The sequence below is a fragment of the Phalacrocorax aristotelis genome, chromosome 5 (genome assembly GCF_949628215.1).
Source record: "Phalacrocorax aristotelis chromosome 5, bGulAri2.1, whole genome shotgun sequence".
Classification (NCBI taxonomy): domain Eukaryota; kingdom Metazoa; phylum Chordata; class Aves; order Suliformes; family Phalacrocoracidae; genus Phalacrocorax; species Phalacrocorax aristotelis.
The window spans coordinates 51,794,707-51,810,671 of NC_134280.1; the positions used below are offsets into that span (position 1 = coordinate 51,794,707).

General features: G+C 38.6%; 1 protein-coding gene across 3 annotated transcripts in view; it reads right to left on the reverse strand.

Annotated features, from left to right (window-relative positions):
- CHID1 (chitinase domain containing 1) overlaps positions 1-15,965 on the reverse strand; it is a 117,775-nt gene that overhangs the window by 61,212 nt on the left and 40,598 nt on the right. For all 3 annotated transcript variants that reach the window (XM_075094507.1, XM_075094506.1, XM_075094508.1), the window contains 2 exons: positions 10,053-10,154; positions 7,951-8,106 (listed from right to left, as the gene is read on the reverse strand). In XM_075094507.1, coding sequence (XP_074950608.1) covers positions 7,951-8,106; positions 10,053-10,154 — 258 coding nt within the window. The remainder of the gene's footprint in view (positions 1-7,950; positions 8,107-10,052; positions 10,155-15,965) is intronic.

The following is a 15,965-nucleotide window of genomic DNA, read 5'->3' on the forward strand; positions in this document are numbered from 1 at the left end:
GCATTCAAGATGATCTGCTCCATGACCTTTCCTGGCACCAAGGTCAGGCTGACAGGCCTGTAGTTCCCCGGATCCTCCTTCTGACCCTTCTTGTAGAGGGGTGTCACATTCGCTAGTTTCCAGTCATCTGGGACCTCCCCGGTTGACCAGGACTGCTGATAAATGATGGAGAGTGGCTTGGCGAGCTCCTCTGCCAGCTCCCTCAGTATCCTCGGGTGGGTCCCATCCAGACCCATGGACTTGTGAACATCCAGGTGAAGAAGCAGGTTGGTGACTGCCACCTCTTCAACAACTGGGACTTCATTCTGTATACTGGGACTTCATTCAATCGTCTGCTGTATAACTCCAAGTGTAAACAAGCTGTTTGCAAAAATCAAAAGCTATTGATGTTGTGGAACACATACTTGCATTTCTACTACTTCAAAGAGTCCATAGATACACTATTTTCTGTACTACTTCAAGGCTTCAAGCCTATTCCTAAGTCTTACATATTTCCACGCCTGCTCTTTACTCAGTTATCCAGAATTGTAATAAACATGCACATTTATTCTTGCCCTCTGAAATGACTGTGCACAAAAAACAGCCTTGAGAAATGTTAAAATATTTTAACAGACATTTTTCCACTGCCTTATGCAAAAAGTAATCAATATGTTTTGTAACTTTACCCGTTTCTTTTTTACTGTACTGTTTAAAAGCATTGTGTCAAAATGAAAGGAGGCATTTAGATTGTATGATTCTGCCTACCTCAAACTTCTAGTTCACATCAGGACTGAGCTTTTACAAGAAAAACTAACACCATGTTTTGGTCTGCATCATGGAGCAGTCTCAGAGTGCATGAAATGAGAATACTTTTTTTCTGGGATGAAACAACCGCGGAAAAGGCACTCTAACTGGTAATGAGTTCCAGTCCATAGGACCAGACTAGAGTTGCCCCAAAGATTCACTGTGTAAGCACTGGGTCCCCAGCACCACATTTGGGCCAGCCTACTTGACAGCATACACATAGCCAGGTAATGAAGACATAACTTTAGCAGATCAGAAAAGAAAGCAAAGAACAGTGCTTTATCAGGATTTACCTTAAGTTTTAGAGCTTGCTAAAAAAAGCTTTGAAAGTGGTGCTCTTTAGCAAATGAACAATATAATTGTCTTCAATAAATTCAACCAACTGAAATTATATTTGAGTTACCAAGAAAGTTCATTCCAACTTTTAAATCTATACTGATGATATTCAGATTAATTTCAACAGGCCTATAAAAAGTCATATCTTGGTTTTAATGCTGACTGCTTCCCCAACAATCATGGCAATGCAATTAGCTGAATGGATTCATGTTAAAATTAGGTAATGAGGATTGCAATACCAGTTTAAGATCAGAAAAATTACAAGCTGCTTTCTTTTAAGACTTAAAATAAAAGCCTGTCTGTTAAAAAAAAAGAAGCCTACACTATACATCAAACAATGCCCTCCTTCAACAAAATACAAACGATCTCATTACTGTCAATTTTCTAGTAAAGAGAATAGACAATCAGTCTGGCTCTATTTAAGTTGCAAGATAAACAAGCCGTGTCTTACAGTATCTGTATTCAGAAACACATATTCCGTTATTTTTCAAGCCAGCCCAATTTTTCAATCATCAGACATGCTAATCAGAGTGGTCCACTTCATCAAAACCCAACGGGGGAAGTAACTTAAGACATAAAACAGCAGAGGGGTGGGGGGCAGGGAACAGACCAAGAAAAACAACACAAACAAAGAAACCAACCAAAACCCCAGGATGTAGTTTCTCGGGAAAAGGTTGAAAACTCTCTCAGGTTAGAAATAAGAGAAAAATATCCAGCTGCCTGGAGCCAATACTTCAGTCCATGCATCCCTGTCAGTGGTGGCTAGGTCCCAGGGTGACTGATGAACTTCATCCAGGCTGCTGTCTTTTAGCTCAAAAAGAGGACTTCATGCCTTCGGAATCAGAAGCTCCCCAGACGAATCTGATCCAACAAGTCAGAACAATCCACTTAGCCAGTTCTAGGCTAACTCGTATAAAGATGCTAAGCATTTTCAGGAGGCCTTTTTCACACTCATCCCCAATTGATTTGCAATGGAACTGAACACAACAATGAGTATCTTGTGGGGGAGCAGTCAACACCAGGCAAAAATTAATCATTATCCTTTCAGCAGTGAGCATGAGAGAGGGTGGGGCAATGGGAGCAAAGGGATTGCGAGCAGAGGAATCTGGATATGCACAGTGTTATATGTTCTATGGTGTTTGTTAATCACCATCTATTTGAAGAGATTCAGTCAGGGCTAGCAGTGGTTTTAGGTCCATCACAAGTGATCTCACAAGACCAAATAAGGCTTCCAAAGCAATAAGTTTCTTTCACTGTACTTTACACTAGGTGCTGACACCCATTTGCAAATCTATTAATAGAAGTTCATTTAACTTACAGTAAAGGCTTCTGGCTTTTGCTTTTGTTTGTTTTGAACTACAGAAGTATTTTTCCCAATTCCATCATGCTATCTTCTAATGGTTAGAGTACAACAATGAGAGAGTAAAAAACTATATCATTATTATTTTGTCAACATCTGACTGCCTAAATACTGCCTTTAGCAAATTTGCTATTAAAAAAGATCCTGAGAGAAAGAGAGAAGAGCACATTTCACAGCAATATGCCCACCACTTAAAATGTACATCACAACTACTTTTTTTTAAAAAACAGATGCCCTGAGACATACACACTCACCCACAGCCAATATGCCACTGTACAACTGAACTTCAGAACCAATCATTTCCCTAATAAACACAAGCCACCTTTCCCTCATTTCAAAAGAAATAAGGAATGTGTTTTACATAAAAACTAATTATAATAGTTTTTGTATTTTATGTCAAGTTTACTTGGACAAACTGAAATATGATAATAATTTTACTTCATAAGGTGTTCTATCTACTTTATATGAATTAACCAGTCTGCTAACAAACAGCTCACGCTCACCTCCCATTACTGAAGGGAGGGAGAGCTATACCATGGAAGCCACACATAACAGAATATCCCAGAGGGAATTTAATAGAATAAACCTCTTGAAAAACTCCTGAATTATTTAGACATATTTAATACAGAAATAACTTCTTATTGATTCCAGGCCCAATAGTAACTTCCTCCTATCACTGCCATGATTTCACCATCTGACCCAGCAGTACAATTTAATAGTTCCTCCAATGAAGCAGAGAGGTGGACAACAGATCAAGAGGATGTTCAATTGGACAGAGCTAATTGGTCTCTCCCCAATGTTACATAAACCATGAGCAAAATGGATTAAATCAGGAGACAGAATCCTAGTATGCAGGGAGGTAATGGATCCTGATATAATTATCCTGAGATAATTATAGCATGAAGAGAAATGTTGTAAAAGCCTTGAAGCTTGAAGAGAAAAAGCATCCCTTGCACAAGTTTTTTTGCTACCTACTGTAAGACAATATCATGAGTCACAGTTGGTCCAAATCTTCTTAAATTGCTGCTAATAAAGACACTACCATGGTAATTCAGGAAAAAAGCTCACCTCTAAATGTTTCTAAGTACCACTTTTTAGTACCTGGTATTTACAGAATGGCAGACAGCCAATAAAATTCTCAGTAGGACTCTACATCCTCACATAGCTTGCAAATAATCATATTTCTATCTCTGAATAGCACAATGCATTGTCAAATTAGCTTCTCCCTTGCTTCAACTGGCAATTTATTATATCAATCTTTTTAAAGCGTTTAAAAAATTAACATAAAAATCCCTATTCAGATTCCATTAAATAAAAGGTAAGCATATGCAGCATTGTCTCACAACAATGGAGTTATTCACATATCTATTTTCAACAGCTACATTTGGAACCAAAGCAGCTTGGATGCAGAATATATTCAGAAGTTATATACAGCCAAGTGGAACATCAGAAATATGTCTTCTCTTCTTACTCACTACACAAAAATAAAAAGAAAAAAAAAAGGACAAAATGCCTTTAACACATTTAAATTGCAGGGATGTGCTCAATAAAGAAGGTTGATTTATTAAATGTAGAGTGGCACCATTGCCACATGATAGCCTTTGATTTACATTGCTTTTAAGTCACAGCTAGCAACGAAGTTTATCAGTTCCCTTTTGGCCCAGGACATAAAGGCTAGAGATTTTAGATGGCATGGAATGAAAAATACCACTGCACTGCTGCCTAACTTCCCATGAGAGGCAAAAGAAAACAATAGGTATTACTGCAACTGAAATATAATGTCCCAATGATTAAGAGAGATTCTGAAAAGCAGGTAGCTAAAGGCAAAAGAAGTACATTGGAAGTAAGCAGCTCTTGAGACTGAGGGGCTTGCTGACCTACTACAGGTCTCATAAAGGACTCAGAGGTAAAGGTTCTGCTTTATTAGAGGCTAAACAATTTATAAGCTTCAGGGTATACTGAAAAATTATTTACCCAACACATACAGTTTTGAGATGAAGAAGAAATACTGTCAGGTTGCGATTTCAATAGAGAACATGCTGAAACAAACTGATCATTAGAGCAGTAAGTCAGCAACACCAGATGGTTATCTTCTGACAGAATTTTAATACAGTGGTAAGTTTTAATGACTGAATCTTAGCAGTTCAGATACCTGATTCTTGACAGCCAGCAGACAGAAAACATGCCAGAAGCACTAGAGGTGATTTGGGGAATCACAGGCACACCACCTTTACTTCAGGCTTAGCATTTCACACAAATTATGTCAGAACTAAATATACACAGGAATGTAGCTTCCTTGCAGATAAACAACAATGGTACTTAGTTGATTAAAGCACCAGAATTTGCTATAATCTCTGAGATTGACTCACTGTATTAACAAGGAATACTTGTGACCGAGCTGTAAGACAAACACATTGTTACTGCAAATATAAGTGGTAGTTCCTATTGTACCAACACCCAAAGACAAACTACATTGTGCTGTAAGAGAAAAAATGTTTTAATTTCATTTACAGAATCATATATATCTATAGACAAGCACATACACATATACATATTACTTTTTATGGTGTGTATGAAGGAAAAAGGATATTACATTGACAGGTTGTATATCTTTTCAGCAAAATGGTAACCAAGCACTTCTACCTTTAGATTACATTCTGCAACTAAAAAACACTGCCAGATAATATTTTATGCAAATAGGAATTCTACTGAAAGTTGTTTTATGAAAAAATATTCCATTAATGAAATCTACCTATGTTCAGAGCTCTTTCCATCACCTAATTCCTACCCTAAAGAAAAACACAAACATGAGACCAGGAAAGGTTTCTGCACTCTGCACGTAACCCTATGTATAAGCAATACTAATAATCAGTTAAGTGCATACCACATTTACATCAAACAACTTGAGACCTGCCACTGAAGCTTACAATTCTCCAGCTCTCTTATTAAAGATGATCAGATTCCAATGAACATACTTCAACAAGACAGTGTGCACCTTACAGCGTGCCAAGAAGCAACTGGCATGTTGGAGACCTGTACATGCAATAAATTTCAGGTGCAAAAACCTGAAGGGAAACCTGCAACAAAAAAGTTGATACCCTCCATGCTGTACTTAACTGAAGAGATTTTGAATTAATTTTAATACCAGTACTTTATCTTAACATCACTATCACTACAACATAGAGGGTGCCTTTTTACAGGTCATAACTAACACTGGATTAGTGTCACCAAGAAACTGGAAGCTCAGATTCACTAAGGAGCCAAGGTGAGAAAAATAAACAGTCAAGCCATCCAGTTCTACACTGGACACAGCTTCTGAGCAGCCTTTTTATGTAGTATGAAGCAGATACAAAAATGAGAAGGAATAGGATCAGCCTCAGCCATGCTGTGTCTTATTAGAGAATGAAAAACCCTGATGTAGGCAGAGTACTAATGATGGAATAAAGAGTGAAGCTTTTTTGGAGGGAGTGGGGAAGAGCATCTCTGAACAAGCTGTGCTCATTCTCGGATTCAATTGGATGCGATAGTGATCGTTTTCAAAGACTCACAGATGCTAGAAACTAGGACTTCCTTACAAACAGCCTGTCACCAATTAAGTGGCAGAAAGCTTATTTTACATCAATAACCTTTTTTCTGTTTTGTGTCAGAAGCTTGGCCTATTTTGAAGCTGGCTTACCTTGAACCTATTTTGCTATTACATTACTACACATGACATATAAAACAAAGACTAATACATAACGGTGCATGCTCAAAAATATATTTCTGGAAAAATAAACTTAACCATTGACCGACAATAACGGACAAAGTGAAAATTGATGTGTTTTATGTATAAACTCAAAGTCTGTTAAAGACTTTGTCCAGAACCTTGCTTTCAGATATCTGAAAAATTACAATACCATGGTCTGTCAATAAAGAATACGTTAACAGGACCATTCTCTGTATTAAGCATTGTCCTGTACAGTGTGCCACCACCCTTCATACAAGTAAGCACAGCCTCTTTTGGTAAAAGTTAGATTAATCATACATGACTTTGCTAGGATATTTCTGCCATTAATTAAAAAGCAACATGAATTAATACTGTAATATAGTCCAGAAGAATCTATGAAAACTAAAAGTAGATGCCAGCCTAGTGTGCAGTATGTTTTCAAGCAGAAACTTCATTCCAAAAGTTAGAGTTCAGAAAAGAGCAAGATCCTTTTATTCTGGTAGATAGTGCTATACTCTTACCTGCAAAAGGAACTGTAAATATTACAGTGAAGCTACATTAATTGTGCTGAGCTTGTATAATTCGGCTTGTAAATCAACAATGCTTCCACTACTGAGTATTCTTCCTGTCTAACCACTACAATGAACTTTACAGAAGCCATTCTGATATACTCACTATGTACCTTTCACTGTAGACAACAGCATTATTTTCCTCACCTCACAGTCATCTTCTGTTATTCAGCCAGATTCAGACACAATTCAGCTCTGGGAGAAAATGGTGTCTACAGGTCTACAGTATTACACACCTGCAAATAGCCAAGGCGAAGCAGGAAGACAGCAGAGGCAAGCGCAACCATGACAAAGTGTGTAACTGAAAGCATGGACATGAATTCAGGCCCCTACCTTATACAGATAGTATTTCAATGCCTAACAAGAAATCTGTTACTATATTGAAATATCCTGGTGTAATGAACTTAGTAAACTCTGAAAGTGAGAACAGTCACCTCTTGAGCTTTAGGTTTGTTTCCACTTGGCTTGGTTTTATTTTATAAATCAATAACAAACTTCTGAATGAACCTGATTTTCCCACCAAATTCACACTGTTTTTCTTGCCTTTTCTTATAGCTTGACGTACTATATCCTGACTGTATTTCTACAAACTTACTGCTGTTATAAGTGGTTATTACCCAAAGCTAAACCAAACATTTTCCTCCGAGAGTCAATATAAAATTTCAGGTTGGCTTTGGAATACTTCCCTTTATCTTGTTATAGATTTTTGTCTCCAGGTGAGCTTATTGCAGCTTTTTCAACTCAAAATAAACTTGGTGGCATGTTGCTGTTTGAAACCAATATCAAATTTTAAAGTAACAGGTAACAACTTCAGGAGCTAAGAGAAACAATCTTTAGGTCAACTGCATGAACCCCCAAAATAATACAGAGCAGAAGAGAATACTGCAGAACATTTTAACACAAAGATGGCAAACTGCACCTACAAGCATGAATAGAGGAAAGAGGGAAAACTACACAAATAATTTTTCCATAGGAGTTCTGACAGGATAGCTGTGCCACCTATCTGCACTTCTGTACAGGGAAGAGAAGTTACAGGTCTTACTCTAACTGATGAGCTACTGTTTCAGTGCAGATTTATCACTTTTGCCATTTTTATGATACTAACACACCTGTATTTCTAAACAAGAATACTTGTGAATTTCTGAGTTTTGTGAGAATATACCATACATAGTACTTACAATCCAGAGAGGTCTTACCTGCTACCAAGGATTGGCTCCCCAGAGGCTCCCAAAGCAGAATAGTCCATGCCATAGAAATTCAGCCCTAAAAGTATTTTATTCCTCCATTTTGAATCAGGATCCAGTACTTGAACACAGGCGCGTACCCAGGGAAGAGGGGAATTCGGTCCAGGCCTGTCAAGGTAGCAAAAATCAAGCAGGTTGTCAGAAGAAGTATGTGCTCATTCTCAGCCTTCTCTTTTTGACTAGTGTAATGGTGAAGACCAGACTATGGCCTGCAAAAATCAGTGGAGGTTAAGCCACAATCCTATGAAGGTTAAACACACATTCTTCAGTGACTTGAAGTACTGATGCAGAAAACACGCTTGCCCCACTCTTGACTTCGTGATTCGTTTCTAAGGTGAAGGGACACTTACAGTGGCTAAGAAAAGGTTTCCACCTAGCACATTTTCTCTGTCACTGGGCCTCGCACAATAATTCAAAACTCTGTATGACTTCAGTTGTTTTCCAACACCACCCTCAATATTTTTTCTGTAAGCTGGCACAACATACTGAGACAAAATCCATTTACTTATAGAAAGAACTATAAAATCAGTGACTGGTAAGCAAGACAGGTTTCAATGACTGTTTAACACTTTTTTATGGATATAACCTTAAATAGGCAATTACCTAACAAAAAGCTACATTAAGGAAAAGCGTAGAGCCTTAATACATAGAGTAATTGAATTGTCATACATATAGTATCAGGATATCATGTTCATTCCATTCCTATCTTCTCAGAGATGAGAGCAGGCTTTATCGCAAACACTCACTAACATGATAAAAGGAAAAGCATATTCTGGTCTTACAAATATCAACATCATCTACTCCCTATTAATCATCTGCCTCAAAGCCTTTGGAATATCTGTGCCATTAAAACTCAATGTGCTAATACAGTACAGGGATGTTGCTGGAAATTGTGTTCATATTTAAAGGCCAAAAATATTGTGAAAAAACATAAGTATTATCCTGTATTTCACAGATAAATCAATGCTGCATATTCCATCAGGAGAGTAACAAAAAAACTGTTCTAACTTCAGTACCCATTACTGCTTATGTTTGTTCTCCCCTAGATAGCTAGGCTTGAAGATGTAGACAGGCCTAGGGAGAGATAGGAAGGAGGTACATAAATTCTTTTCAGAAGAGACAAAAGTTCCTTTTTGTTAAACCTGTCTAGACATCATCAAAATGCTAATATACTACAGGTGACAAAAGGTTTTAGTGATGTAATAAATACAAAAATGATGGCATTTCTAAATCTGCCAGTTTACCAAAAGTATTAACTCTGGACAGCAACCTTGAAGCAAGACACACAGTATCTCCCAGGAATTCCAAAATCATACTTGACCTGCAATTTGGAGGTGAAATGAACCATGCTTTTGGAGAACAGTAACATAAAGAGTTTCTGTAGAATTTAAGGACCTCTCAGCTCTTCCACTTTCACACAGTTAAAAATATTAAGTTCCTGAAAATGAATATTCATGTACAAGAGTGGGGTTTTGTGTTATTTTTTCAGTCAGAACAACTCCCTGATCTGGTTTGATGGACTACCACATGAGCAGCTGTATCAATACAAGGGAGGGACTAGTGGAAGAACGGAAAAACATACTCGAGCACATCAATGTCAGCAGTGCTTCCAAAAGGCAGTCTGCTGCCTCAGGATGAAGCAAACGAGTTGTCAATTGTGCTTAAAAAGCTAATTTTTTTGACAATGACATGTGCTAGATTATTCATGTACCTATCCTACAGAACTGTGCTAAATAACTAAAAACAAAGGAACTTGGCCTAGAAAAGAATAAGTGTCATGGAACTTGTAAAAGGATATTTTTTTTAGCTTGAGTACAAAGCCTTTCACAATATCTGCGTGGCAAATGTACACTGCTGTTAAACAATGTCCTGAGTTACCGGCTTGCTCAAAAATCACGTATCCTAATTACTAATAAAAAAATTTAGTATCTGATGCAGTTAAAACACACTATCCACTTCACTAAAAAAATTAACTCATGCTGTAGATTTAGTAGTGGCTTAACTGGGAATCAGTTCCTTCAGCGATTTTTTTCTAATTTCAGATGGAATCTTACCGTTGTGGTGTTGAATAGTCATATGTCATGAGACTGAAGCTGTCTATTGCTGAGGCCAACTGATCAAATTCTTTCTTTGTGAACATTCCTGGCTGGTTAGTCCTTTTAAAACAAAGCAAAACAAAAACAACAGGAAGAGATAAATTACTACAATAACCGGGCTTATTCTTCCTTTGGGTTTCATACCATTTGATCAGGTAAGAAAAATCTTTCATTCTGAGGTGCAAAAAAAGATATTTCAGTACCATTCTTATAATAAATGTCTAAGAAAGAAATATTCAGTGCTACTTATGTTGCCAATGGGAAGAATCAGACTTCTACAGCATACTTACCAAATAAGCATCTCCAGCGTGGCTACAATAGTGATTATAAGGGCTGTGGAAGAATCAAATTGCCTTAGGTAGCAAATAACTGAACTCTAAAAGCTTTCACAAAACCTTTAATTGCTTGGCTTGTCACACTGGTTTTTTATTTACAAAACTAAGTTATCTGAGCCATATTTAAATAAATGGATGGGTGTAACTGTTGATACAAAAATATAAACTAAAGGTAATATTTTTATTAATCTCAAAAGGAATTGTAATTTCAGTTTATACCATTCCTAAAACATTTTCTCTCACTGGTGAAAACACTTTGGTTGCTTTTCATTCTGTTCCAAAACAGTCCTAAAAAGCAGAAAGCCAATACAACTGCAAAGACCCTTTTCTTTAGACAAAAACACATCCATTTCTTTCTTCTTTGGAAAGTGGGGAGAAATCCATTCTATGACCTTCTCTAGACAAAAGTCTAGTCATGCCTTCTGCATATAATTGTATGAAATATGGAACAAAATTCTTACCTCTCACTTTTTTTTGCTTATTCTTGATTTACAAACTCTAGCATTGGGTTAATATCTACCTTAGCTTCATGGGTGAGGGGGTGTAATTTTGACAGTTTTGGATACATACAAGTTGCCTGAAAACATTTAATCTGTTTCAAAGAGAATTTGTAACTTCAAACTATCAGCATATATAGCACAGCAGGGAACATAAGGCAGCCTTAATCACATTGCAAACTTGGGACTGAACTAGAAAGGAGAAGCTTCTGCCAGGAGAACCATGTCCTCAGCCAAAGGGCTCTGAAGCACGTTAAGATGAAACAGACAGGTAGAGAAGTAACATATTGTCCTAAATAGCCTGGGAGAGCACAGTTCATAGGGGAACATTATAAAAGAAAAGAAAAAGGAAAAAAGGTAGTTTAAAAGCTACAAACTCTGTGGTGCAACTCTGCCATTTGAGAGGCAGACTTAGAGGATTCTACAAGATTACATTAGAGTGTGGAGGAGAGAGATTGAAGTACCCAGACCTTCCCAGAAATATCAGAAACCTCTACTTGGTCTAGAAATTAACAGGCAACCCCTATCTACACAAGGTACACATTAAAACCACTCATGTTCCATCTTAAATGTAAAAACAAAAAAAGATGCTCAGTGACAGATGTAAGTAATAAACTGAAAAATCACTTATTTTGACCCGTATCACTTTTGGATCAGTGTGCAAATTCCCCATCCAACAATATGTGCTGAGTGGATCACCCGAGCACAACAGCATTCATTTATCAGTTTTCTGTTCCTTCACATTAGGAAAGAGGTTAACAGAGTACAGGTTACAAAGTCGAGCAGATTAAAACATTTAACATGCCTGTCATGTTATAAGGGAGCAAAATATGAATGATATTTGCAAGTCAGGTCAATGAACCTGACCAAACATACACTGGATTATGTAGCTGTAATCTGTATGAAGCACTGTGGTGTTCTGGAAGTCTCAGGTTTTCAGAACCAGTGATACACTTGTCATTAAGGAGAAATCCCATCCCTTTCCTTTCAGGGTTTTAAGAAATTAAAACAAATCTTTGCTGCTGGAACCTATTGGTTGACCTCAGTTTTTTGGATAGTTATCTGCTTGTCATTTACTGCAATTGCAAACTACAGTTGTTCTACATGAATAAAGAAAATGAAAGATATCTTTGAAACAACGTCATGGGAACTTGGATGTCTGTAGGCAAAGCAATTCCCCAACGCAAACATTTCAGAAATTGATTGTGATTACTCGTGAAGGGAAAAGCATAAAAAGTAATTATAATGTGTATTAGATATTAGGGCAAGTTGGATTGCTTTATAGATTAAGGTGGGTAATACTTTAATTAAATTCATATATGTAACTTGCCCTCTACATCTATTTTTCATGTAAGCTGATAAGAAATATAAAAACAAACCAACTGACCAAACAAAAAACAAACCAACAAACCCCCCCAGGTTAAAACAGATATTATCATCATTTTCTCCAAAGCAACCTTGTAACTGAACTACTACTGCTACAAAGGAATGCCACCTGAGGAGCAAGGTCATAAATTTCCAACTTGGAACAAATGTGGCAGCAATGAATACACTTTGTGCATTCATAGGTAGTCTTAAAACACCACCACTCTTCAGAGAAGGGAAGCACCACTCAACAGCTCAGTCAGCACCACCAGTCAATCCTGCTCTAATCAAGCACTCGGGAAACTGTCCACTGGATCAAAAATAAGTCTGTTTGGTTCATGCCTTGAGACTTGTTCTGAGTCACGAAAATTGGCACTCAAGGATAAAACATAAATATCTTTCAACAGCTATTATGCTCCTCATTTGAGGTTTTCCAATAATTCTGATATTTAATCATAAACTTAACTCTATGGCAGGTACGTTCTACTGACTACATCAGTGAGAAAACCAGCACAGAGAGAGTCAAGAGACTTGGCACAGAATACACAAAGTCCATGAGAATAAAAGTTTCCAAGTCTAAGCCAAAAGCCTGTCATTCTTCTAAGCGTTGAATACTATTTCCAAAATATTCAGTGAATGGCAGAAAGGCCATCATCATTTATCAGCACTGTACAATATACATATGAAAGACAGCTTGTTATTCAATTGTCAGATGACTAAAACCTCGGTGATTTTATCTGCTCACTACCAACATCACAAATGTGAAAGAGCAGAAGTCGGGTGTATGAACAAGACTAAAAGGAAAAGCAAATGATTTAATATATCTGAAAAGCCTCTTCGCATGGAATTAACCCTGACCTCTGAACTCCTTCACTTGCTTTATCTTTGAGTTCACCATAAGATAGAGTTGAAAAATTACATCTCATTTGGCATCTAACAAATGTACTCGTTAGAAAAGTTGAACACTGAATACAAGAAAAACCTGCTGTTTAAAGAAACCTGCTCCTCCTGGGCTAAAAATATACTGAAATTATGCAACATGCACTATAAATATAAAATAATTTGGAATCAAGAAGTAAATTTAAGCAGAAAAGAGGATTCTTTTTATGTTAGCTTATATTAAATCCTTTTTATCACTGTTCTGAGAGCCAGACACTTCATATAATACTTGCATTTGTCTTTTTCGAACTCACTACCTTAAGCAAATGTCATACAGTTTCCTTAACATTCTGCTCAAATTCACTAATGTTTTTATGTAATTCTTATATCATTGTTCAACATAGTTAACTCTGAAACTTTTTAAATACTAACAAAAACCCCAACCATACAGGTTTGGAAACGGCCATCTAATCTCAGCAGAATTTGCATCTATATGGACTGTAAAAATTGCTCCATGAAGAGAAATTCACCATGGAGATGAAGTAAAAAAACGGCAGTAAAAAACACCTCTGATACTATGTATACACAACAAAAATTCATTTCAGCTGAGGTCTGGATATTATGTCCATCTGGATATAATGTCCATCATTATGTGTAAAGGTCATTATCCCAGGTGCTTGTGTTGGTTGACAGCAGACTCACCATGAGTCAGCCATGTGCCCTGGCAGCCCAGAGGGCAAGCCACATCCTCAGGTGCATCAAACACAGCATAACCAGCTGGTCAAAAGATGTGATTATCTCATTGTATTTAGCATTGGTGTGGCCTCACCTTGCGGAATGTGTGCAGGTTCTGGGACCCTCAGCTTAAAAAGGATGTGAAGGTACTTGAATGCATCCAGAGGAGGGCAACAGAACTGGTGAAAGGGCTGGAAGGAGTGTCCTATGGGAGGCAACTAAAGACTTTCCATTTGTCTAGTTTGGAGAAAAGGAGGCTGCGGGTGACCACACTGCTCTCTACAGCTTCCTGAGGGGAAGCGGAGAGGAAGGTGCTGGTCTCTTCTCCTTGGGATCCAGTGATAAGACATGTTGGAACGATTCAAAGCTGCACAAGGGGAGGTATAGACTTGACATGAGGACGCATTTCTTTAAAGAGGTGGTTAATGCCCTGTCCTGGTTTTGGCTGTAATAGAGTTAATTTTCTTCATAGTAGCTAGTATGGGGCTATGTTTTGGGTTTGTGCAAAAGCAGTGTTGACAATGCAAACATGTTTTAGTTGTTGCTAAGTAGTGCTTACACTAGTCAAGGACTTCTTCAGCTTCCCATGCTCTGTCAGGTACACAAGATAGGAGGGGACACGGCTGGGACAGCTGACCCCAACAGACCAAAGGGTTATTCACAAAATCACAGATGGAAGGGGCCTCTGGAGATCATCTTGTCCAACCCCACTGCTTGAGCAGGGACACCTAGAGCAGGGGCACAGAAATGCATCTAGGCTGGTTTTTAATGTCTCCAGGGAAGGAGATTCCACAGCTGCCTGTTCCACTGCTCTGTCACCCTCACAGGAAAGAAGTTTTTTCACATATTCAGGAGGAACTAAAAAGAGTTTGGCCCCATCCTCTTGACACCCCCACTTTAGATATTTATAAGCATCGATAAGATCCCCCCCGTCTTCTCCAGGCTGAACAAACCCAAGTCTCTCAGCCTTTCCTCATAAGGGAGATGCTCCAGTTCCCTGATCATCATCTTAGCTCTCTGCTGGACTCTCCCCAGTAGTTTCCTGTCTTTCTTGAACTGGGGAGCCCAGAACTGGACAGAGTACTCCAAATGTGGCCTCACTAGGGCAGAGGATAACCTCTTTCGATCTGCTGGCCACACTCCTTTTAATGCACCCCAGAATGCCATTGGCTGTCTTGGCCACAAGGGCACAGTGCTGGCTTGTTGTCAGCTTGTTGTCCACCAGCACTCCCAGGTCCTTCTCAGCAGAGATGCTTTCCAGCAGGTCAACCCCCAACCTGTACTGGTGCACGGGATTATTCCTCCCCAGGTGCAGGACCTTGTACTTGGTTTCTTTGAATTTCATGAGTTTCCTCTCATCCAAGCTCTCCAGCCTGTCCAGGTCCTGCTGAATGGCAGCACAGCCTTCTGGTGTATCAGCCACTCCTCCCAGCTTGGTATCATCAGTGAACTTGCTGAGGGAACATTCTGTCCTTTCATCCAGATCACTGATGAATATGTTGCACAGACCCCTGGGGAACACCGCTAGTTACAGGCCTCCAACCAGACTGCACCATTGATCACAACTCTCTGAGCTCTGCTGTTCAGCCAGTTCTCAATCCAAGTCACTGTCCACTCATCTAACCCATGCTTCCTAAGCGCACCTATGAGGATGTTATGGGAGACAGTGTCAAAAGCCTTGCTGAAGTCGAAGTAACATCCACTGCTCTTCTTTCATCTACCCAGCCAGCCATGCCAACAGAGAAGTCTATCAGATTGGTCAAGCATGATCTCCCCCTAGTGAATCCATGTTGACTACTTCTGATAACCTTCTTTTCCTCTACCTGCCTGGAGATGACCTCTAGGATGAACTGTTCCATCATCTTTCCAGGGATGGAGGTGAGGCTGACTGGCCTATAGTTCCCTCGAATCCTCCTTCTTGCCCTTTTTGAAGACTGGCCTTCCTCGTTGCATCTCTGCATACCCTGACAAGGTTCCTATATTTCTCCCAAGTGGCCTGTGCCTTTTTCCACACACTGTAAACCTCTTTCTTCCATACCATAAGACGCCATGCTCAGCAT